Source organism: Diadema antillarum, unplaced genomic scaffold (genome assembly GCF_040938485.1).
Source record: "Diadema antillarum isolate AM-2024a unplaced genomic scaffold, OU_Dant_1.0 seq00000068_RagTag, whole genome shotgun sequence".
Classification (NCBI taxonomy): Eukaryota; Metazoa; Echinodermata; class Echinoidea; order Diadematoida; family Diadematidae; genus Diadema; species Diadema antillarum.
The window spans coordinates 762,358-787,903 of record NW_027271167.1 but is presented as its reverse complement, the minus strand read 5'-3'; the positions used below and the strand labels follow the sequence as shown (position 1 = coordinate 787,903).

The following is a 25,546-nucleotide window of genomic DNA, read 5'->3' as shown; positions in this document are numbered from 1 at the left end:
AAATTTTCACAGGCAATTACTTGAAACAAATACTGTCTATTCAGATGACGGAGAATATCCTACAATGGTGGCATTTCATTACATAAATGAGTTTCTATTTGAAAATTCACAGCAAACATAATGATAAACTTTCACATCAAGAAAAAAAAAAATAGAAGACACACATGTAATAGCCATAAAAGTTGACTAAAGGAGTGATCACAATAGACTATTGTGCTATTGTTGGCAAATTCATTCATAATTTAGGAATCATATGCAATACAGTTTTAAACCACTGATATTATACACAGCACACTATGAATAACAACTTTATGATAATACAGTCATTTTAAAAATCGATTCGCATAAAATATTCATACAATTATTTCAGTGTCAATTCAAATACTTGATATCAAATTCTGTCTAAAAGTCACACCTTCAGCAGTTGCAAGGAGGCACAAAACTGAGTAATTCATCAAAAGTTCATGCACAGTAGATCACTGTGCCTAATACACTCTACGACTTCACATAATATTTTGATATGAGATGCAATATATATTCAAAGGTACTGTTTACCACTGGGAGCAGTGATTTAAAAATGTTCAGGATGTCACATTTGATGTGTATGTGCAGGACAGTTGTATCACAAAACATCCTACAACATTGTACCTTATAAAGATTTGTCATAAAGCCTAAACTATATGGAGATATCACTATTTTTCTCAATAAACCACATTTTTGTAAAGATTTTTTTTTTTTTAAATCATAAATATTGTTCACATTTTGTACATTAACAATATGTAACATTGATTATACTGGTTCAAAGCTTTTACATTCGTTGTTTCCATCCCTGACTCACATTTTAGAACTGTTTTGAACCACTAAGGCTGGGTTTTTGTTTCAGCAGCAAATGGTAAATAATGCCTTTAAGTTTAGCACACAGATGGAGCTCCACATGCTTGATGGTTTTCCATTCACAAGTGCTGGCAAATAACAGAGCAACGATAAATAAACTGAATTACATCTCTACTGATTAAACAAATCTGAATGAATGTACAATATATACATTAACTGATAATGAATAGCAAACAATTGAATGTCCGATCCATGGCATTAGAAACAGATAAAATCCAGATGAACATACACTTGTACTTCTTCATCTGACAGAAATTCCTTATTCCCCAATATTTTTTCTCTCTTACCCTCTATCTTTCTCTCTCTCTCTCTTCTCTATCCACGTCTAATACCAAACATTTTTTTGTCGTCCTCTGACACTATTTAACTGCACCATGTAAAACTGGAATGAAAACAAGACGCCTTTAACTATAGACACCAGTGTAATGCAGGACGGAACATGAAAATGCAACTAAAACTGACCAAATGATATACTGACTGATGATGACACTTTGTACAGGTGGAAATGTATCAGCACTTGCAATTTTTTTAAACATGCAGTTGGAAAGTTGGACATGTGATGTAAAAATGCAAAGAATGATAGTGTCGCCAAAAATTATTGTTGTACTTCATAATCCTCCATATTAGAGAATTTCCTATTATGTATAATTCTATCACATTTAATTTGGCTTTAGAGCAAGCCTTGTCAGATTTGACTTCAGCATGCATAATTACACGTATATGTCAATATATTCTGACAATCTCATTGCCGAATTTCACTTCAAAAGAAATTTAAAAATACCCACGTTTCTAGTTCAAGACCAGTTGCATACTCAAATTGCATTTCCCCCAAATTACTGTACAAAACGTATTATACTTCTCAACATTCCATGAAATTTCAAACCATCAGTTTCTACATAGCACTAGGTCAGTATCTTAAAGATTTTCCATTTTCCTTTTCTTTCATGGATTAAAAAATATATAAATGTTAGTCATCATTCCTTCTTTTTTTTAATACCTGAAACAACAAGGTATCAACTGAATGTCCATCTCATCATCTTGTAAACTGTCAGTACTGCATTCATTCTCTCTGAGGTAAGACATGATGTTTTCTTGTTTTGCTTTTTCTTTCTTTTGCTTGTATGTACATTGTATAGATAGATGTTTCAGCCAATATTGGGCTTAATAAACCTGTCTTTACTTCAGAACAAAAACAACAACAGGAAAGTATTAGAGGTCTTTTAAGATGGGAGTTGATGATCCTCCATCTGCATAAAAAAATGAAATCATATGAAGTATGATAATGTTTGAACAAAACACAAAATCAACACGGTATACACTGTGCTCTTTTATTGTTCTTTTGTTCTTTTTTTAAAAAATACATCCACTGCAAAGAATTTGATCTCCCATCAATATGCAGGAAATCTGGAAGAGGGCAAATACAAATATACATAGCGGCCTTGAGATGGCAAAACAATGTATGTCAAAAATTCATGAAAATTGACTTACAGTGTAGTCACATATTTCAGCCTATTTTAGTATAATCCAAGTCTTGACCAAGTCTTGAAATCAGAACCCATTCCGTTACTGAGATATGATGCTCCCTCCCAGTGGGAATTGTTCAAATTTTGTCGGCAAAACAACATAAGCGGCGATATGCTTGCCTCTGCTCAACACACGTCGGGCATGGACTTGGCAAAACAACGTATCTACATGTTTACGCAGTAATAGGCTGCGCGCGCCTACAGAAGCGAGCGCATAGTGACGTTGTAGGACATTATATGCATGCCAGTGATCGAGACTTACATTGTTTTGCCATATCAATGGCAACAGCGTGGTTATGTTGAGACGGCAAAACAATGTATGTTTTCATTAAATGCAAATTATTAAAAAAATACAGGTTCTCGTGAAAACAATTTGCATTCACTGTATTACTGATACTGTTGGTCCTTCTAGGGTAAGATATGAAGTGTTTAACGGAAACAGAAAAAGAGCTGTAGGTTTGCGAAACTTCAAATTCGATTTGCTGGAAATGATGTTGGATGTAGATACTTTGTTTTGCCATCTCAAGGCCGACAGACAGTGCAAACATGACTGTCATATTGTTGCATTAACATTCCGCATCTTGGTTTCAGTGTTTTCCGATGCTTCTCAAAAGGGAGCACCTCCCTTCGTAATGGTATACCTGGGCCCCATTTCATAAAAAGTTGATATGATAGCAACTCTTGCTGGAATGGCAATTGTCATGGTAATGACAAGAATCCAGCTTCCTGATTGGCTGTTGCTATGGGAAATTGCCATTCTAGCAAGAGTTGCTATCCTAACATCTTTTATGAAATGGGGCCCTGGAGAGTCTCTCACAACCAAACACACATCATACCTCTATCCCATCACATGTATCAATCCTGTATTAAAGGCACTAAATATAATGCTCAGTATGCACAACACCACAATAATCATAACTTGAAGACTACATTCATTCTACAATACTGTAAACGTCAATATTTTCGCGCGATTAATTTTTCGCGCTGAGCGGCTCGAAAACGTATTCGCGGGTTCTTAAATTCGCGCTCCGCAGCAGGTTACTTTACTGTAGTACACATTCACTGCTTTCATCCAAAGCCTCTGCTACATAGCTTGCTATGCCAGCGTACGACAAGCGACGTAGCGAGCGGCTCGACTGCGAGTACAAGCACTCAAATACGTAGTACAGCTGTGACTCTAGTACCGTAGTCACGGGGGACTGTAGCATCGATGCGTGCGGTGCACACATGCATGCTACAGTACACAGCAATCTAGGGTATCGCCTCTTCGCACAGTACTAGTAGCGTAAACATGCCTGTACATTGTACTACGTAGCAGTATCATCGATGAAGCGCACACAATTCATCCCGTTCAAAATGTGCGTAGAAAATTGTGAAGATATATTCGCGCGTTTTTTAATTCGCGCTAGCCGAGCGTAGCGCGAAATCCGCGAAAATTAATGTACCGCGAAAATTTCCACGTTTACAGTACTCTAAATCCCAAACAGAGAATCAGTCTCTGTGAACAAACTGGAACATCAACTTGGCCTTAAACTTTGCTTTAACCCACCTGTAAACTTGAATACATGGTAAATGCACTGCATAAGGAGACTGTGAGTATGTCTACCTGGAAGTTGCAAGAAGAAATCTTGGAATAGTTTTTAGATAGATAGGTAAGCAGCTAAAACATGGAAGGCTACGTATAATACCTCAGCTGAGAAGAGCCCCTCCCACCAGCTTGCTTGAGGATACAAGCGAAAATGTTAGTCTTCATCTTTTCAGCCTGTAATCTGTGGCATAGCTGCCCAGTCTTGATAGGCATCACACACTTAAATTTTGTGGAGAGATACACATGCACCCACCAAATGCTGGATTTGGACATTGTGAACACTTCTATTCTGCTCAGAGTTTAGTTGCAATATACCCATCCCACTACTCCAAGAAATTCCATCACTCATCTCACAAAACCCCTCTTACTACCACCACAAATTGGGGTAAGGCTTTCGTCACCAAAACATTTGAAAATGGCACACTGCATTCCCCTGAACAATTTTGTGTGTGTGTGTGTGTGTGTGTGTGTGTGTGTGTGTGTGTGTGTGTGTGTGTGTGTGTGTGTGTGTGTGTGTGTGTGTGTGTGTGTGTATGTATGTATGTCTTTAAAAACAACAACTTGGCAAATATGATGTTTGTGTTGACTGGTCATGTGTGTCATTACAGTTCATTTCTGTAAGATGTCCACAGAATGAAGTCTTCTGTAAATTCTGGTGGACACAAATCCACCAGAAGTGAACATTACCATCACGTTCCCAAACACGCCATGACGGATATCTCGTGTGAGCAGAGTGGCTAGATTTAGGGAGACAACATAATCAGGAGAGATGCATTCTTGACTGGCCAGGGTACATACAGTTAACAACAAAATTATTCATACCCCTGGGAAATTTTTAGTTTTGAGCAGATTTCTCACAAGTAAAGGATGAAGTGAGGGTGATTGGGTGTCTTATCTTAACATATCTATTGTTATGCAAATGAGATGAAACTGGGATTAATGTCAATTTACAGAGGACAAATAAGAGTAAAAAGTTAACACCCAATCACCATCACTCCATCCTTCACTTGTAAGAAATCTGCTCAAAACTAATGATTTCTCAGGGGTATGAATAATTTTGTTGTTAACTGTATATAGCGGTAAGGGGAAGAATGTGATGTGTGTGAAGTGCTGACGTCCTCACATGATGGTGGTCTGCTACTTTTGACGTACAAATCTACGTGCCCCTGCCAGCGAAGTCTGTCATCATGGCGGCCGGTGGTCATAGAGATCACCGAGCGGGTGGTACAAAGTGGGCGGGGCTTCAGTCCAGGTCCAGCGCTGCCCGAACGGCCACCTCCAGAACGCTGAGCAGGGCCAGCTTGGAGGAGTAGTCCTCGGCAGAGCAGAGCAGCCTCTTCTTGGGGGACACCAGCTGGATCGCGTTCTGGATATCTGGAGATGGAAAGCCATGGTTCCTTTTCATTATAACCCTCTGCATGCCACATTCATCTTCTGTCCATAGGTTATGTGTATAAAATTCAGGCACATTTGACACATTGGCTCAGAACAGGTTAAAAAAAAGTTAACATGATGGCAACTCTTTCTGTAATGGCAATTGTCATGGTAGCGACAAGAATCCTGCTTCCTGATCGGCTAATGTTACAAGAAGTTGGCATTCTAGCAAGAATTGCTATCCTAACATCATTTATGAAGTGAGGCCCAAATTTGATGGTGTCTTTAAAAAAAAAATCCACGACTTGTCAAAGCTGTACCACACCACACAACAATAAACTCTCGTTGTTTTAACCACTGTAAAATACTGTATTGTATCGGTCCATAACAACTGCACAGCATGTCACGTACATTCAGTTTTTGCTCGTGCATGCTGCTCTGATTAACCTTCAAGAACAAAATATTAGGAACAAAAGCACACATATGATTTAGTTTGCTATATCTACAGCCAAGACAAAGACAGCATGAACATCGAATTGTAGCCTTTGTTTTATTTTCTGTGCTCCAAGCAATCAAACAAACAACAGAATAAATGCATTGTATATGTGTGTGTTGGAAATAGTCTTTCAGGGAAAACAGAATACTGACTCTCAGTGGTAACTGAGGCATCATCAAGGGGTTCATATCTTAGTGGGCATACATTCAAAAAGGTCCTAACTCAGTTTTGAATATAAGAATTACTGATTTGAGTTTTAAAACATTACAAATATGAATGTAATCCAAAGCAATGCTTCTACATCACCCGACATCAAAATATTTAAAATTCTGCGAAAATTAAGCATTTTTCCTGTCCTGAAAATCCATGGTTTGTGAGATACAAGATCTTGTCACCCCAGGGACAAGAAAGGGTTAGTTTTTCCTCCCCCTTGCATTCTATACTCACACTTTGAGTCAGGCACATCCACCACCTGCAGTCTACTCAGACTCAGAGCCACCACAAACTTATAGAAGATCTCTGACCGCCGGGTGTAAGGCACGTGCCGCGACCCTTGGTGGGTGACGACCAGAGCATCGTTGAACAGGAAGAGACAGAGGTCATTGACATGCTTTACGGCCCTGGAGGAAAATAAACGAAATTTTAAAGAATCAACTGTTCAAAGATCTGCATCATTTCGGTGATCCCTTGCAATTATTCCAACGTTGATTTCTATCCTTTGGGTTTATATCAGGGTTAAGTAAGTTTCTGACCACACAATAATTGAGAATTTAGGGGTTTCTCGGATTAAACATTGCACTAGGGCCTGCCATAGCTCAGTGGGTCAGAGCACCAGATGTTACAAAGTTTTCAGAGAATAACTCTTCTGTGAATCTTAAATAAACCTTTACATGAAAAGTCACATACAGACCATACCATCACTTCACAGAAACAAGCTGATGATAACTGAAGCAACGCAACAATTACTCCAATGATAACTTGTTCTTGATTCAAAAGCTCTTTAAAATGAATCCATATTCGAGCATTTCCTGCTGGTGAGCTATATACATGAATATGATCATGTGACATGCAGTTAAAAGTGACACTGCACAATCTTGCTGTTTAGTTGTGCAATTTTGATTGAGCAAAAATGGATAGCGCACAGCTGACATCACCAACTTCTATTGACTCCTGTATAAAGTCACAATCAACCCATAGTTTTTGTTCCACAGCACAGCTCTGTTAGAGTAAACAAACCTCTTGCTGCACTCGCACACAGTCAGTCACAAGGCCCGTGCACATTCAATCACTCATTTTACCGTCAACAACTTCAACCGATCACTCTCGCGTGCGCCATTCATTCACCATTGAAGAAAAAAAATATGGTTGCCATTTCTGTACTAAATATAAGAATCTGTGCAGACCACATCTGTTGATGTCTGAGGTCTTGTATAAACAAATAGTGTTTACTCGTGCAATGGAACAAGATTTCGCACTCTGTGAATGATGAGACGCACTATTTGACTTGGCTTCACCTCGTCGTGAAATCTCGTATCATTGCACCAGTGACCATTCACTATTTGTATATTAACTGCTAAAATACACTTTTATAGCTACAATGCATACCCTGTTGGGACTCTTATCTACTGCACTCAAATCCACTTTACTAGCAGGTACCCACCCTTTTGGGATGTCGCTCGACTTGCTGGGAGTGACAGCTTCCAGGAGTGCCACAGTCTCCTGCCTGATGAGGAATCGGTTGGCCTCCAGGAGGCTGGGGCAGCCAACGATGCGCTTCTGGAGACCCTTTAGCACCCGCTCCCTCTCACCACGCTGCTTGTTCTACAGAGACATAGATAGATTTATTATACACAATGTATATAGATACCCAGATAGATAGATAGGTAGATAAATAGATAGATAGATAGATAGATAGATAGATAGATAGATAGATAGATAGATAGATAGATACAGTAAATAGATGGAGAAATAGATAGATAGATAGATAGATAGATAGATGGAGAAATAGATATATAGATAGATAGATAGATAGATAGATATATAGATAGATGGATAGATAGATAGATAGATAGGTAGATAGATGGAGAAATAGATAGATAGATAGATAGATAGATAGATAGATAGATAGATGGATAGATAGATAGACAGATAGGGAGATAGCGATAGATAGATAGATAGATAGATAGAGAGAGAGAGAGATAGAGAGATAAAGAAAGAGAGAGTCAGGGATACTGATTTGGAAAAAAAAATTGCTTGCCCTTCTATAAGGACCTCAAAAAAAGTGTAGCCAAATTAGGCTGGAATTGAGAAAATTCTGTCTCCTCCACTTCTATATCACCTCTAACAAAGCACTTGCAATGTGATACATGATGATGAACACAACTAGTAAATCAAACAGCATGAAATTATATAATCTTTTTTATGATATTTCATAAAATATGCTTCCACGTTGACATTATGCATTTAAGATTCACAGTAAACATATAATATGTATATATGTGCACAAACACACACACACAATTCTGCACAAACTGAACGTGTGGGTCTAAGAGTGAAATATTATTATATATATCATAAGGTGAGAAGCAGAACAGTGTCAACATTGTTCCAAATTTCATGGAGTTCCCCCCCCCCCCTAAAAAAAAAACAAACTCAAGTGATAGTTACAGTGACTGCTTCATCTACATGTATAGTGCTGAAATCATCTCACTGTGGTCGGGAGGGTTCCATGACATTTGCTCCTGCGACAATTGCTCCCATGCAATATCTGCACTCTAAGCCAAACATAAATTCTACCCACAAACATAAACCCTCTAACCCTAATCCTAATCTTTAGATCAAACTAAACCTAAAACCCTATCACAACCCTAACTCTAAGTTCCTGGAGAAAATAAGACGAGAGTAATTGTCACAGGAGCAAATGTTGTGTCATCGGTCAGGAGTCATCATCAACTCCTCACCTGATCAATGATACCCTGGAGCTGCCGGAAGGTCTCAATGGCCGTCAGCAAGTCACCGTTGTCAGGGTGGTCGTCGGGCGTGGCGTGGTGAAGGGCCAGCAGGAGGCGGATGTAGTGATGAATGTGATGGGCCACGCCTAGCAACAGCTCGTCCAGAGTCATCATCTCGCTGGCCGCTGAGCAGTCATGCTGCTTCAGGAAGGCCCGGAATGACGGTTCTTGCTCTCGGCACTGAATGAGTGAAAAAAGGAAGCGGGTGGATGGAACTTGTCTGTTTGAAATACAATAATTTTCAGCACAAAGATTGTGCCACAGTTTTCATACATCAGCAACAAATTCTTTTAGATAGCTGATGCTATTACTTACAAATAATCTTTGTGTACATTTATGATAAGCCCCCCAGAGAGACTATGTGATAAAAATTTGCCATTCTATTTCAAAGGCAAATATTTTTTTGTTTTTAATTTTCAAACTAACAAAGGTGGAGCAAAACTAAGCTTGGAATATGGTCTTTCACTGTAATCTTTAAAGTGTTCTTCTCATGTCATTCACTAATACAACAATTACTACAATCCATCAATTCATGTGAAAGTATATCACTAAAATTTCATAAAAAATCACTACAATATAACAATCCAATACCTACATGTACCATACGTCACATATCGAAAGGGTCAATCAAGAAACTTGTCCGGCTGACAAGATCTGCCAGGATGAGTTGTTTTTGGAGTAGAGATCGTAAGTGTAAAATAGTTTCAGTGGTAGTATTAGACAACTTCTATTCCTGAAGCGCGATCCCCATGCGGCAGTGGTTTGGTAGAACGTTACCAGTACAAGATGACCAAATTGTGCCCTAGCAGTGTAGCACTAAATCACATGCAGCTCACAAGCTGCAGTATGCGATTCACTCTCGCATGACGGATACTGCTATGGCCTGATATATTGTAATCGATGTCACTGAATATAAAACATCATGTAACAACCACGATCTGGTGTGCCCTTAGATGACAATACTTCTGGTGTACCTTTTTGAGTAATATTTCACATTTTCGTCACTACCCAATTGAAATTGTGTTATCAAAGCGTCATCACACATTTCTTTTGCATATGTCTCCAGTATAAAGTAAAATTCAACAGTCTCTACAGGTGTATGTGAGCTATGTTTTCACTTTAACCCATTGGGGATGAGTCCGGAGTATACTCGGGCAAGTGTCTATGGGAAATGCATGTTGTAGCAAAATTAGCCCGTCCTTAACAGGTTAACAGGCAAAGCAAGCTGACCTTGTCGATGGTTGAGAGAATGATTGCATAGTTGTTGTGGAAGTTGGTGTAGGCCTTGAGTTTAGACTGGAACTTGACGAAGCAGTCCCCCAGGCACTGCTGGGCACTCCAGCTCTCCAGGCGTCCCTTCAGCTCCTCATAGAGACCCCTGGGAGGGGAAGGGGAGGGGGGGGGGGGTGGGAGGGGAGAAAGGGTAAATGCACCAGGTAGGTGTAAAGGGGGGGGGGGTGACATTTCATAGGATAAGTTGAAGGATGTAGCTGTATCAGGGCAATTACCCCCTGTGGACCTTGCTAAATACTAGTTGGTGATAAGGTTAGAGTAAAGATTAGGGTTAGGGTTAGGTTTAGGGTGAGAGTTTGGGTTAGGGTTAGGATTAGGTTCAGGATTAGGGTTAGGGTCAGGGCAAGGGACAATTGCCCTAGACCCAATATAGCCAATGGCAAACATGCACTCGAGTCAGGTGATTCAGCATTGATTTAAAGCAACATGCACTAGACTTTAAGTATTTGTTCAGCACACTCATACAGCATGTATGTCAGTCATCTTGTGTAATTGACCACAACGGACCGGTTGATTAAAAACAGATATGAACATGGACTTGCGACATATTGACATATTATTGATTTTCTTCTTTGGTCAGAGCAGCAGAGATCACATAGAACTCAGTTGTATTTACTAGATGGTGTGAATTAGTCTTCACAGCTATTGGTCCTGGTTGCTCACATTCTTAATAGCTTCTTCAATGGTAATGCAAGATGACTTCCAACTCAAACTCACTTTGTTGCGCTGAGAATGTTGTTTGGGTCGGTGAAGATGAGATTGAGGTTTGTCTGACCGATGATGGCGTGATTCGACCGCAGCGCCGCCGCGAGTCTCTGGTAGTAGACGTTGTGGACGATGTTCAGCCTGCGCACGTAGACACGCTCCGTTTCCAGCAGCTCGTTGGCCACTGCTTTCCTGCGTTCTGATTGGGTCTTCCCTGGGGGTGTAGTGAGCTGAGTGCAAACACAAAGATTAATCAGAGTGCAGACATTCATGAGATTCCAAAGAGTAAGATTGAAATCTACATTCCATCTAATGACTAGCAGTTGGAACCTTTTTTCCCGTTTATTTACACAGAAAATTAGACGACACTTTGATGGGTCCAGATATTGCTGTCACACTTTGTACAATATCCACAGAGGACATGATTTTGCAGAACTATAACCCAAACATGTCTTCATTACAGTGCTCAGTAAGAATTCATTCAGCTTCAATAGTATTGCCACGATACACAGAGGTGTCATTCAAGCATTCCGCTTGGATTGTAGATTTCGGAAGCCTTCCGCATATTCTGTGGAACACTCTTCACATACTACCACCAATTTCTGCAACCTCCTCAGGGTTGATTATTACATTCTAATCATACATTTACACACATTCCAAGAACATGTGCATAGGTGAGGTATGGCTATCATATGGGTCTGCCAGGCATCTCGATTTCGATTTCATGATCGCAGACACTCCTCGTTACCTGCATAGTTTGGAATGTCTGTTGCATAGTTAGAGGCTGGAAGTGTGTCCTCGTTGGATTTCCCGTACTGAGACGTGAGGCTGATGTGGCCTTGAGACTGTCAGCTTTGCCCGGAGGCCGCACATGTCCTGAGATGGACTCAACGTCCAGTTCGTCCTCAATCTCCTCCTGAATGTCTTCGTCGATGCTCTCGGCGATCTCTTCATCCATAGACAGGTCATCGCCATGGAGACCCGCCTTTTTTGTGTGTTTTTTTTTATTTTTTAGAGGAAAGATAGGGTTTCAAAAATGATGGAATATGAGTCAGAACTATCTCTCTTTGTCTGTTTATAAATATACAAAGAGCACTGAAATTATTGTCCACAAAGTGGGACAAAACTCATCACCTCACATGGAAAAGATGGCATTAGTAGTGGATGGTTTGACTGAATGTGTACACTTGGGGCCCGTTTCATAAAACTTGTCATCAGTGACAAGTTGTCATAGATGTGACAAGCTACTGAATTCCTTGCATCTGATTGGCTGAGAGCAAATTTGTCATAGAAATGTGGCAGTTGTCACTGATAACAAGTTTTATGAAACGGGCCCCTGATAATGTAATACTGTAATATGTCTGATGCGGGGCTTCCTTATAAAGCAGGCCTTTGTGGCTCAGAATGGGACTACCCTGCTTTTACAGAAGACATAATAAATAAATGAATTAAATAGATAGATAGATAGATAGATAGATAGATAGATAGATAGATAGATAGATAGATAGATAGATAGATGAATGAATGAATGAATAAATGAATGAATGAATGAATGAATAAATAAATAAATCAAAAAATAAACAAAATAGTTTATGACATTAGATGGCTTATGAAATGCCAGACAAAGACTTCAGAAAGTTTTTCAATGCCCCTGAAAGATTGAATCAGAATTGACAAATATGAAGCATATAGATCTCTGTGAAATGAACTTTAAAAGTTGATATATTTTCCAGGCAGCTGTTAAAACTCATGTCTTGCTGGATTCTGGGACTTTCCTAGTACACATGATTGGTGTTGCTGTGATTTCACCAAATGAGGCACCATCTCAGTCCACTTACAAATATTGGATGTTCTGGTGATCAACTCATCACCATACTGCTACTGTTTTGTCATCTTCAGCAAATAAAGTAATCTTGCACAACCAGGTTTAAAAACAAACAAACAAACAAACATAGTTGAAGGCAATGCCTCCCAAGGTTCGATCAAACTACTTGTTTTGTTCTTTTTTGTTTTTTTCATTTTATTGTGAAAGAATATCAAGCATTCATTTATTTGGGAACACTGCCATAAGCAAAGATACTGAAGTACAACCCTAACAGGTTTTGACACCATCTGACGCTGCTGAAAGATAACTTATGAAATTACACAGAATCTTCTCTGCGACCAGATGCATATCAAATGTGTAACATCAAACAGATTCTTACCAATTTCAGTCCAGATGGCATCTTGCTCGGTTTACTCGTGTCTGGCACCAAACCATTTGTCTGTCCAGGGCCATTTTCTTCAGACCTGCTGGAGATGTTGATGAGAGTCCTACCAAGGAAAGCTGCTGGGTTTGGCTACAGTTTCAAGAATTGGTGGGGGGGGGGGGGGGGGGTTAAGAGAGAGGAGAAGAAGAACAGTAATTCTCACATGATACTCACTTCCTAATATCTGCACATAACAAAACAGACCAATTGCAAAACTGCAACTTTCGCAACTCTGTTCAATGCATTTCCACAATAGAGGGTAGGACAAAAATCACTAGGATAAAAAACATCCTGACAATTCATGAAAATTGATGAACAAAGTACTAGCCACAAAAATTCCCAATCAAGAAAAAAATATGCAAGAAAAGGCAACTAAAGCATGACATATTCATCATGTTCAACAGCACAAGTTACTATGACCATGCAGGAGTCTTTAATAGAAATTGAAAAACATAGAAAGAAACAAGGGCTTTTGTAACTGCTCCTTGAACATTTGTTTTCACAGTAGCACCCATTCTTTTCATCATCTATCAGTTTATGATCAAACTGCATTTCTAACTCAAATACAATGTTGGATTAAGCAAAATCATGTGCTCCTCACATCTAGCTATCATATGCAAACTCTCTGAACTCAATTCTCCTCTTGTCTAATAGTTTTCAGAGGTCGTGGACATAAAAAACGAAACAAAAACAAAACAAAAACACACACATAAGGCAGTGATGATCGATAATGATGATGAGATTGATAATAATGAGATGATTTTCCATAATGTTTCATGACACGACATCAAAAGAGACCATTTTACCTCTTCAGGATTCCTGGCCAGCTCCTCTAGGGCTTCTCTCAGGCTGGTCATGACATCATCCGCCAGCCCCAGGCCATCCTCACCTAGCTCCTGCATTACTACATCACCTGTGAGCGGGAAGGGAAAATGTAAGATTGCAGCTAAACAATGACAATAGCAATGATAGAGCCTCAGCCCCAGCTGCTGTTGATGATGGTGATGACTATGATGATGGTAAGATGAGAATAATGATAATCCCCCAAAATATTGATGATAATGATGATGATAATAATAACAATAATAAAAACTGCAAACATTAAATATTAACATCATCATCATCATCATCATCATCATCATCATCACCATCATCATCATCATCAAATGGAGATGATGATAGTACAGTTAATTTCCACTAAACATAGTACTTCAAACAAATATCAAATATATTTAGCATCTTCTGCATCAAGTCATGCGATATAATACTTTTTCTTTAAGTCTGGTCATCACATACGCCTCCCTTTAAATCTGGTCATCACCTATGCCTCCCTTTGAATCTGGTCAACACCTACCTGTAACCCTGTGCAGTAGCTGCTCTCTCCTCTGCACAAAGAATCCCCGCATCTCCTCCCTACAGCGGGCCGTGGTCTCAGCCACCCGACCGGCGAGGGCCTGCCACGCCTGCAGGGGGCGCTGCTGGAAGTAGGAGGAGTGCGGCGGGCGGGCGGGGCTGGAGTGGCTCGACGTCTGCCACTCTCCCGTCACTGCAGGACGGAATGGAAGGAGACCAAAATCGGGGGATGATACTTCACCAAGAGATAAAGCAAACACTGCACTTTCTCCTTTTCACATTGATTTGGTATTTGTGAACACTTAACTTGGGAAACCAACACTATTGTCACCTTTCTTTCAGAAGATGAGAGACCACATTTCTGTTACATCAAGTCAGTGTTTAAAACATTTAGACTTGAATCACCCAACACTGTCTTCCTCAATTTGAAGAGTATGGAAGTGCACTCCACATTGTATGTCAGTATTCAAACAGTGTATATAGTTAAAACATTCTTATCACTGTCTGCTTCCATTTGAAGACAAGCTAAGAAAGCACACGCTCTACTTCATGTAGGCCAACACCCCTGGTGTCGCCTTCCTATTTGTTGTGTAAATTATATGACAGCAACCCACTCAAATATTTGATTGTAGTCACTGCTTTCTCCATAATGACAAGGACTTTTCTTGAATTTCATCACGGTATTCGAGTGCCATTATGAAAACCACAGAAATAAAGCATTTTCCAAATGGCCTGACTGCTATCATAGGTTTTCCCGTAGCAATGATAACTGCCGTCACAAGGAAAAATGAAAAATCTGCATCACTGTACATCAATGACACAGTTTCACTACATTTGTAAGATTGTAGATATCTACAGGTGAGTTGTCCTTGAACCTCTATGTACATGTATATAAGTTGAAAATGCACTTGAGCATTACAATGAAGAGGAAAATTCTTTTTAAGTTTGGCTTACCATAGTCAAATGTGGTTGGGGAGAGTGAGGCAGGACTGGACAAAGTCAGACCAATGAGGGCAGAAAGCTGGGCCAGCATTTCATGACCACCAGCTAGAAGAGAAAAGAGAAGCCAAATGCACAGTAAACATAGTGGAACACAGCATTGTAACATAATATGGACAAGTCATTTCTAATAGCGGTTGCTAATCATGTGGGCAAAATATACTGCCATAAATAATTTTGCATCTTCAAAAGTGTCTAAGTTTTCGCTTGATCTCAGTTCCCTGTAAATGGCATATTTGATCATTTCATAACTGTTGCATTTTACAAGAAAAAAAGGAAAAGGTGAAAGTGATTAACTGTGTCTTGTTTATGCAATCACATATCTCACAGATCAGGACTTATCACACAATATCAGGAGTAGCTAAAATCACATTCCTGGAACCACCGTGATAGGATGCAAAACAAGCATTGACATATCCCTTTCAAAGAAGCAAAGTCAGCAATTTCCTACCACAGAGACAACATACAACTGTACTTTGCATTTATTGTGTTTGCATGATTTTTTAGTAAACAAACACAAAAAAAAGATTCTTGCAAAATATGACCGCACGTGAAATACATGACAGTATGTGAAGAGGTCGATTGTAAAATGAGTTAATGCCATTCTTGTCAATGTAAGATATTAGCTATCAAAATGATCTAAAAATCAGAAAATGATAAGAAAATACGGGATATAACTTCAAGGATATTTCTTGTTATGCAACTGAGGTATAACTGGAAAGGTTTTATTATGCTCTATTTGATGACGGACTTATGTTAAAATGGTGCTTATCCTGTTTTGCGATCAATCTCTTTATTTGATCCTTGACATTTTTATTGATTCATAAGAATACATAGAGAATAGAGATTCTTACCCGTAGCCTCCAGCGGTGAGAAGAAATCGATGCAGCCGCCGTCTTTCCCCGCATCAACGCACTCGGCAAAGGACTCCCAGAAGTGCTTGATGTCGGGGTGTTCGATCATCTCGGCCGTGATGGCCGTCTCCCTGACGAGACGAGGGGCATCCTCTCCTAGGGTGAAGACTCCGATGCTCCTGGATTTTTGAGAAAAATTGAAACCGTTATAGTAAAAAGTATGAATTGCATGAAGAGGAAAAGATTGAAAGGAGAAACTAGAAACGTAGAAAACGTCAAAACCATAAGAGCAAAATAATGACTGGAAGAATGTAATCTGCATGTTTGGAGACATTATTTCACATTTTTAAAATGGGTTGGATAAGCGGTGTATTCTTACTGCTTGATGTAAAATTCCTTTAATAGCATGCTACACTTGATATGAAGAAATTTGTTTTGGATGCATATTAAAGTGGAACCTATCATTTCTTGGTCGATGAATAATGGGATACTGCCTTATAAACTTTGCCGATGGCTTTGCTGATGTCAGATGGTAAACGTCAAACACTCACAACCACACAACAGGCAACAGCAAAATGATATTACAGTAAAATCAACCATTTTTGTGAGCATGAAGCGCGCTGCAAATTACGCGAGGACCCAAGATTTGCGAAGTAAAAAGCACACAAAAGTTCTTGTCTACACAATGCATAGGATGCCAATGGCAAATTACGAAAGTTTCATGCCGCGAAAAAGACCGCCGCCTCCAATTTGTGAAAGTTTCATGCTGTCGACGGTCAATATTTCTAGTTTTACAGTAACAATAACAACAGAGATTTGCCCCTTTGTAACATCAATAGTTTTAGAGCAATACACAAAACTCTGGGAAAATATAATACTCCCGAACAATTATAAATTTTGCCACACACATGTTCCTATGTGAAAACATGTGGGCTATAGTTCATGTCAATCAAATAGGTATAATATCTCTTTCTCTTCTCTCCTCTCCTTTCCCTTTTCCTCTTTTCTTCCTTCCTTCCATCCTTTCTCTTCTCTTCCCTATCATCCTTACATCATTCCACCCCTCACTTTCTTCCAACACTCAGCGAAGTTTTATCACTCAGTACACTCGGCTACTAGCATTCCTTCCATACACTCTTCTTCCAACTGTCTATGTGACTATTGCCATTAAGATACCTTGCCTGGTGAGAGCCTACGGTGGACACCAGCATCCCAAGCAGGGCCTCGACCGTGGTTCCATCATACTCATAGACTATTGGCACAACATCTGGTTTGGCAGCCGACACGAGGAGCTGAAATAGCCATTAGAAACGTCAAAGACTAAAAATAAGGAAAAACCTATCATCAAAGTAACAGTGACAGCAAAATTTATCACAAAATCTATTTCTCATCTTCCTTTTCCTCATATGTCTACTCAACCCTTTGCTTACCTTTCTATCTCTCTGTTTTGTTTTGTTGTGTTTTTTTTTCAGATTTCATCACGTAACATGTCTTGCAGTTTGGTAAACAATATGTAGGAATGCATTGGTTGCAGTTTAGAAGAATGGTAAAAAAAATAATTACAAAATATATATAGCCTCACTTGACCTGATTGCTGTTACTGAGATAATTTCCAGAAATAGATACACATATTTTTATATACCGGTAGTTGTTCATTTGTAACCCCACTTAACTTCAATGTACAAGGCTGGAAAAAAAACCCCAATTCTGATCTAAACCCAACAAATGACACAGATAACCAAACTATTCTTGTAGGTATGCCAAAGAAGTAAGAAAAGGGTAACAGTCTCCCAGCAAACAATATTTCCAAAATGAAGGGAATAAACCTTAACAAAACAATAAGAAGAAGAAGAAGAAGAAAAAAAAACTTACTTGGTATGCAGGCACCTCACTTGATATCAGCAGGACCCTGAAAGGGGAGTCCCCTGTTATGATCTTTGACCCCACTTCCTGTCTTGAGGTGGATCGAAATGCTGAGTAGTCCCCTCCCCGCGAAAGATCTGGTCTGAAAAATCATGTATGAGGAGCATGTTCATTAACTAAAATGAGAGATCAAGAGGTTTGAACACTATAGAAATGTCTCATATTTTGAAGAAAAACAACTTCGGAACAATTACAGGAAAAGAACAAAACAAAACAAAAACACAAAAAAAACAGACATAGCAAGGAAATACAGGCCAACAGGGTAAACTAACAAAATAAAAGAAACAAAACTTCAGTGACCTTCAATGTATTTAAATATACTGTATTTTTTTTTTTTAATGAGGAGTGGCAAAAACATTGACTCTGGCCTGTTGAAATAACTCATTCACAATGATTTAGTGTCACAGCAGCCACATATTGACCATCTCATCATATCATCTATAAAAAATAAAGGTACAATGGCCTCTTTTTTTTTTTTCTGACTCAAAGAAGGAGTATTGCAAGACTACAGAGGAAGAGGACCTGTCCCTCTCAGGGAGGTCCTACCTTCGGGAGACTGGCTGGACCTGGGGCTTGGACCAGGTCTGCGCTATCACGTCTGGATTGTCGTGGAGCTCCTCTGCGATGTGGGCTGTCAGGGTTGCAGCTATGTGCCTCTCCAGACCCACCGTGTCCTCGGCATCCTTTTGATTGGTATAAAAGGGCATCAAAGCTAAAGGGTCATTTTTTTGTCTTTGTTTCTGTTTCTGTTCCTACTGGTACTGACACTGACACTGACACGGAATGGAAACAACATGCTGTGTACCATTCATTAGGATGCTCTTAAGCCACTGATTAATTTGTGATTTTCTTTGTTCTTCCATCGAAATCTGTCATGATAGCTCTGTTTCAAGTATGTGGCACTGGCACAGGGTCCTCTAAAAAAAAATGCCATATGACTGTAGAAGTAGTTTACTCTGTTCAGAATTTTTTAATAGAAAGGTAGTATGTATAGTCTGTAAAAGTTAAACAAAGCAAACAGTTGCCTCTGATATGCTATAATAATAATAATAATAACAATAATAATAATAATAATAATAATAATAATAATAATAATAATAATAATAATAATAATAATAATAATAATGATGATAATAATAATAATAATAATAATAATAATAATAATAATGATAATAATAATAATAATTCCCTCAGAAATTTGAATACATTGTCAATTTAAGTCTTCTCCTTTGAATGGTAAAATTCCTCCATCTTTCCTCTCATTTTCCTTTTCCTTTTTAAACAATTCCACAACACAACTTCGAATCATAATCACTGAGGTAAAAAAAAAAAAAGGTATATACTATACTGACATCATCAATGGACACAGTCTTTACATCACAACAGATCTACTCTCAGATTCTGTTTAGTGGAGTAACAGACAATCTCTCACCTGTGCGACGCGATGCTGCTTCTTGCGCCCGCTGGACTCAAGGCCGTACTCAAACTTGCGGGCCGGCTCCGTCCAGGACCTCTGGTGGACCTTGGGCAGCGGGAAGCCAAAGTTTGGGCTGGCTGTGTCCGTCATGCCCCGGAAGGCCTTCTCCGTGTCCTGGGGACGGGGGTCTGGGTCCAGCCATGGTCCCCTATCGTCATATGGATCTGTTGTTTGCAGAAGAATGCAAACAATTTAGTCTTAATTGGATTGTGATTTCACAGCCTCCTGGAAGTCAATCTTATCAACTTGCAACTCTACAAAAGCAGGTTCTGAGAAAATGCAGAACATTTGGTTTAGATATGGTGAAAAGTAGTGCTTTACTGTTCTGTCTTAATCTTATACATGCTACTTTTTGCTTTGTGGAAATTTTCACAGAGAACAGTAATATGAACACACATCAATTGACATACTCAATCAAAACAAAAAAGGAAACAAAACAATTACATAATTATTGCAAGAATTCATGGCTTGCAAAAACACATATTTAAAAGTAAAAAAGTAAAATACTACAGTAAAATGTGTTCTCGTGATTATTCAAGCACATAAGGACTTTTTGAACAATATTACGGGTTACATGGAAGAATATTGATCAGGAATTATCATGTATCACTGATGTACATCTACAATATCAATTCTGTATTCGATTTGAAACAATCAATGCATAATTATCATGTTACTATTTTTTAGGAAGAGAGGACACATGATGTAATGTTAAAGAGCACTTACGTGGATTGAGGGCTGGTTCCTTGGTTCTACCTGCCTTGAGTTTCCTCTGATACTCCTTATCAGCCAGAGTGGAGCCGTCACCAAGCTTGCCATACCTTTCAGACTGAGAGGATTCAATAGGAATAGAAAAAAGATTACAGATAATGGAAGGGTAATCACTGATTGGTGTTTCAGGAGTCTTGTAACAAGCATTCTAAATCACTTTGTACAAGACTTGTGATCAGCATGACTATGTGTGGTGAAAGAGAACCATACCACAAAAATCATTCTTCTCTCCCCTAGCCCTTTTTCTTACTCACCATCCTCCTCATCATCAGTAGGAATAATATAAGCACAGTCACATTCAGCTTCACTGTCACCATCATCATCATCATCATCGTCATCGTCGTCATCATCATCATTATCATAACCATCATCATCACACTCAACCCCATCATAGGTATCAACGTTACAATCAAAATCAACCTCATCGTAAGCACCGTCATCACCTCACAAAATGAGACATGCAAACGTGCCTGACGTGAATGATACCATCATAATCATCATCACCTCCACTATCATTGATATCTATCTTCAGCAGCATTATCATCACTGCTATTGTTGAATTACACAATCTAGTATGATGTATCATGGTTTCTGGTGTACTTTTCTGTAATAAGACTCAAGAATCAAATAGCTCTTTCACATCCTGTGATATCACTGGAATCGTGCTACCAAGAAGAAGCGACAAGGCACCCTTACCTTCTCATTGGGCTGGCTGACATCCATGGACCGGAAACATCGGATGTAGTGCTTCTTCCAGGATCCGTACTCGTTTTCCCTGGGAACGTAGGGGAGAAGCCAACCGTGTCTCAAACACTTGGGCATCCAGAGCTCATCCTGTGGGGGAAAAAGGATTTAAGGTGTGGGAAGGAATTGAAGTTATGGAACTGTAGCCATAGGGATCACCTCCTCTCATGTCAGTCCGTAAGCTGTCATGCTAGTTTAGTGTACTGTGATTTCATCAGAGAAAGAAGTGACACTTTGTGTATCAACAATATCATAATAATCATTACGATGGCATGCTCTTCTAACATGCAAACATGCATACACATTTACCAAAATATAAAGTATAAAGAGAAAGCAAACAGATAGAGTTGGCAGGAGAAAATTGAAGTATCATTCAAACTTCCTACTCATGCTATAAGCAGTCTTTATGACTTCATTTTGCTATTAAAACAACAGCAAGAAATCTTTTGACTGAGGACTCATATGTTTTGAACTTCAGGTCTGACCCACCACAAATCTTCAAACAACAAGAATACCACTTGTTCCACACGCCACACCCTGACATTGCACTCCCATGATGACGACAACCTACCTGCTCCGTGAAGAACTTCCAATGCCAGCACACCGTCGCTGCCCGGCTCAGGCTGCGGGGGTCCAGGAAGGAGAAGATGTGGAGGCAGAGGAAGCGGGGCAGCATCTTGGTGAAATCCACGTGGGTAAGCGGGATGGCGCTGTCGAAGAACTGCTGGAGGAAGAGCAGCTGGCTGCGCTGGCAGTGCACCAGCAGGAACTGGAGAAAGCGCTTGCGCTGGGAGTCGGTCCACAGATCAAACTGGGCAGGTGAGTGGAAAATGGCATTAATTGAGTATCATGCCTATGAAGGGTAGGGGTGTGGTAAGAGCGAGGTAGGAGGGCATTTTTTTTCTTCTTTTGCCATATTGAACCACTGAAACAATGGCACAAGAGAAAGATTTTAGTGTAAATCACATAACAGTGAGCAGAAAGAGGGAAGCCTTATTTCTGAGGAGATATCCTGTACACAAACGCTCAGCAGCTGGCCATATGTGACCCGCTACAACAAAATGATCCTAAAGTCGGGCGAGGTCGATTGTTTGAAAATTGCATGATATAATCCACTAATATTTCTGCTTTATATTGATATATAACACATTTTATAAAAATAATCGGCTGCGGAGATATCGATGTTTAAAAGAGAGCATGTCGAGACGTCTGGAAAATCACTGTTTCGAGAAAAGTGCCCTAAAGTCTTCCTTTCGACGCAATCGCGATCAAGGGACACGCAAGTCAGTTTTCACCTCTGGACAATAGAAGGTAAGCCCTTGCAACCCCCAAAAAGTTCATTCAAGCACATCAGTGTCGGCGGTCTCCTCACCAACCAATCAGTGACCAGGATGTGAGAAGCGGCTGAGCATAGCGCACCCCGCCCGCACGCACCAGTCGACTGGGCAGTGTGCGAGCTTCACGCTTCGGTTAGCAGCAAGCAGCAAACTGACCAATGAGATCACTCTGGTCGTTGTTAGGGGCGGAACCTATCTGTGGCGCTCAATCCAAATTTTCGAATCAGTTTCTGCTTCGTTGAAACGCCAAAAAACATGGCTCAGAAAAAGGCTATTTTTTAATCTTTCCTTTCATCATTTTGCTTCAAAATTTCGACAGATGATAGAAGACATGTTAGACTCCAATAATATATCAAAATCAGAAAATCGTAAGTTTTGACCAATTTTAATGCTCTGACTTCAAACTCGATTTTCACGGCTTCGACCGTGCGCGACTTTAGGACCTTTTTGTTGTCTTAGCGGGTCACATATGTCTACAATCCTGTAATATAGTTTTGGAAAGCACCTGAGAAAGATAAAACAAGCTATAACCTTTCTCATTTCACAAAATTTCTTTTTGATCATGACATACTAAACATAGTAATTTGTGATTACACAATTCAAACAAAATAAGCCAAATGCCACAAATTGTGCTTGAAATATCAATTGGCTGAAACGGCTTGGTCACATCCTTGTAAAAGCATGAAAACCAATATACTTCTCAAACTCGCATCTATGGGAGTAGCGACATATAAAGAACATGTCGAGCATATCACAATTCTATGCTCCTGTGACAAATTATTTCCTGTAAGTTGCTGACAAAATTATATTTAATTGGTTAAACATTTTGAAAATTTACAAACAAAATTTACAACAAATTTACAACAAAATTTACAACAAATTTACAACAAAAATTCTGAGTTGATTTGATTTAACATTTCATGGTAAAAACATGATCACTAAAATCACCAAAAACCAGCCCTAGCCCCCTCCCCTCTAAGAAAAGGGGCTATTTCTCCCTTGTTTTGAATAGGACATTGGCTGCAATATCTCTGCAACACTCTGCACCACTGTTAGTCTACTTACCCAATGAGCAACCAGATCTCTTCTTTCTAGGTACAGCTGGAGAGATAAGGTCAATAAGGAGAAAGAAATACATACAGAAAATAATGGTTTTGCTTAGAAATCTAAGATTTGACAAACAATCATTTCAAGATCTGACATAACATAATTACAATGTAGCTAGAATGTAGAATCTAGAAATCCAAGGCGTCATTAAAATGTTAACGTAATGGCACTATTTTAATGCATCCTTTTTGACTCTGTGAGTGAATGTGGCGATGGTCATAACGTTAAAACTAAAAAGCTCAGAAGTCAACACCATTATTGAAACTACTTCAGACACCTACTAGAATAACTGCACCAGCAACCAAAAACAGCGCCCCGCGCTGGGGTTACTACTAGAATAGACAGAAAGATCCGTCTGTCCGGAGGAGTCTTTTATTTTTTTGAAGTTATCGCTCTCCTCCAGAGCAGAGACATCTGTGAAGCCAGACGCAGTCTCCGCGGAACATATCCCCCACAACCAGATACAGACCGATCTTTCGGTCAACTAGGGTTTCTACCAGAATAACTGCGAAACACAGCCTGAACACCAATAACTGTGTACAACTTAAGGACACGTAAGGAGCGCCCCAGGGTTACTACTAGAACTTAGTACTCTACGATCGGTGACTACATTTATTGAATCTTCAAAAGCAGATGTGACTTTATCTAACTTAATCATAATCATTAACGTTAGACCTACCGTACTTATAAAACTGTAACTATTGACTCTACTGTTAGTGTTTTACTAGACTCTAGAAGCCGAGTAGAGACAGCCTCGAGCCTCGCTCGTCAATCTTACTCTGAGTCTGAGATTAGTGAGAACTGAGAATGAGATTACCTGCTCATTTGATGGCTTATGCAAAATAGGGGTCCACTGACTGTGCCTTGCTTTGAACTTGTGAGTCTTAAACGATGCTGTGTCGGTTCTTGTGTTGGGAGTACTCATCTGAAGGGGCGACACTTGAGCCGTCTTTTTCAGTGAGCGATCCCCAGTGTGAAGCGCCCGGTACTGGAGCACCCTGCCAGCCGATGTCGCCCCGCCCGCTCCCGGAGATGAGGACGGCAGCGACCTAGTCAGCGGATTGCTACCTGCGCTGCTTGGCCTCGGCAACTGCTTCGTTGAAAAACTTGACATTTTGACGGCACGGCACGGTCAATTTGATATGTCTTTACGACAGCTTCGTGGAAGCACTTAATTTCTGGTGGAATTTCAAGTGACAATTTAGATAACAGAACATTTTGATTTAGGTACACAAAATCCAAAGCAAAGTAAGGCTGGAAGCGTCTCTCGTCGTCAAGTGTATTGAATGCAACTAGATAGCTCAAATAATTACGTGTTTCAACGTACAAACTGTAGAGGGCGCATATTACCGTTAATAACTTTTGATGATTGAGACTGCTAAAACTAAAATGACTTGAAGCGTCAGACTGTTACAGGCCTACCACCTACATACAGTTTTCTTTCTTCTTCTTCTTTCAGCCTAGAAGTATCATGACCTCAAATTCTGATAAATATACATGTAGTAGTACTACTGCATTCGGCGAAAAGTTGTAACTGGAAATACATGCTTTTGAAAACTATCAAGCAATCAAACTTGTATCTGTAAAGTGACACTTTTTATGTACCGGTAAAGCTAGTGACAGTGTACTTGGTAAGTGACATTTTTTTTTTTTTTTTTTTTTTTTTTTTACAATGACAAACCAATAAGAGTAAGGAAATCGTTTGTACAACGATCATACACGTAGAAAATTATCTCCTATTTGATATTGTCATGGCAATCAATATTTTTGTTTCACAATATGAGGATTTTCCACAGGTTGTCATGGAAAATGTTTAGAGCATAAGGGGAATTATCAAGAAATTGACCT

The 25,546-nt window shown here is 39.5% G+C and overlaps 1 protein-coding gene across 1 annotated transcript; it reads right to left on the bottom strand.

Annotated features, from left to right (window-relative positions):
- Nucleotides 1–5,248: 5,248 nt before the first annotated feature.
- On the bottom strand, nt 5,249–24,812 carry LOC139725911 (epithelial cell-transforming sequence 2 oncogene-like). Its single transcript, XM_071636989.1, has 21 exons — nt 24,516–24,812; nt 23,657–23,692; nt 21,826–22,065; nt 21,207–21,344; nt 20,466–20,568; nt 19,695–19,903; nt 18,809–18,945; nt 18,212–18,344; nt 17,516–17,631; nt 16,340–16,518; nt 15,441–15,533; nt 14,488–14,679; nt 13,940–14,046; nt 13,089–13,223; nt 11,633–11,869; nt 10,897–11,114; nt 10,117–10,264; nt 8,836–9,066; nt 7,536–7,696; nt 6,323–6,495; nt 5,249–5,379 (listed from the first exon to the last, which is right to left on the bottom strand). The coding sequence occupies exons 1-21, from the start codon at nt 24,810–24,812 to the stop codon at nt 5,249–5,251; spliced, it is 3,414 nt and encodes a 1,137-aa protein (XP_071493090.1).
- Nucleotides 24,813–25,546: the final 734 nt, after the last annotated feature.

Coding starts and splice junctions, on each gene's coding strand:
- LOC139725911 (XM_071636989.1), bottom strand. CDS start 24,812: ATGTCAAGTTTTTCAACGAAGCAGTTGCCGAGGCCAAGCAGCGCAGGT. Junction 23,693..24,515: donor ATAAGCCATCAAATGAGCAG/GTAATCTCATTC, acceptor TTATCTCTCCAG/CTGTACCTAGAAAGAAGAGA. Junction 18,345..18,808: donor GTCCAGCCAGTCTCCCGAAG/GTAGGACCTCCC, acceptor ATGATTTTTCAG/ACCAGATCTTTCGCGGGGAG.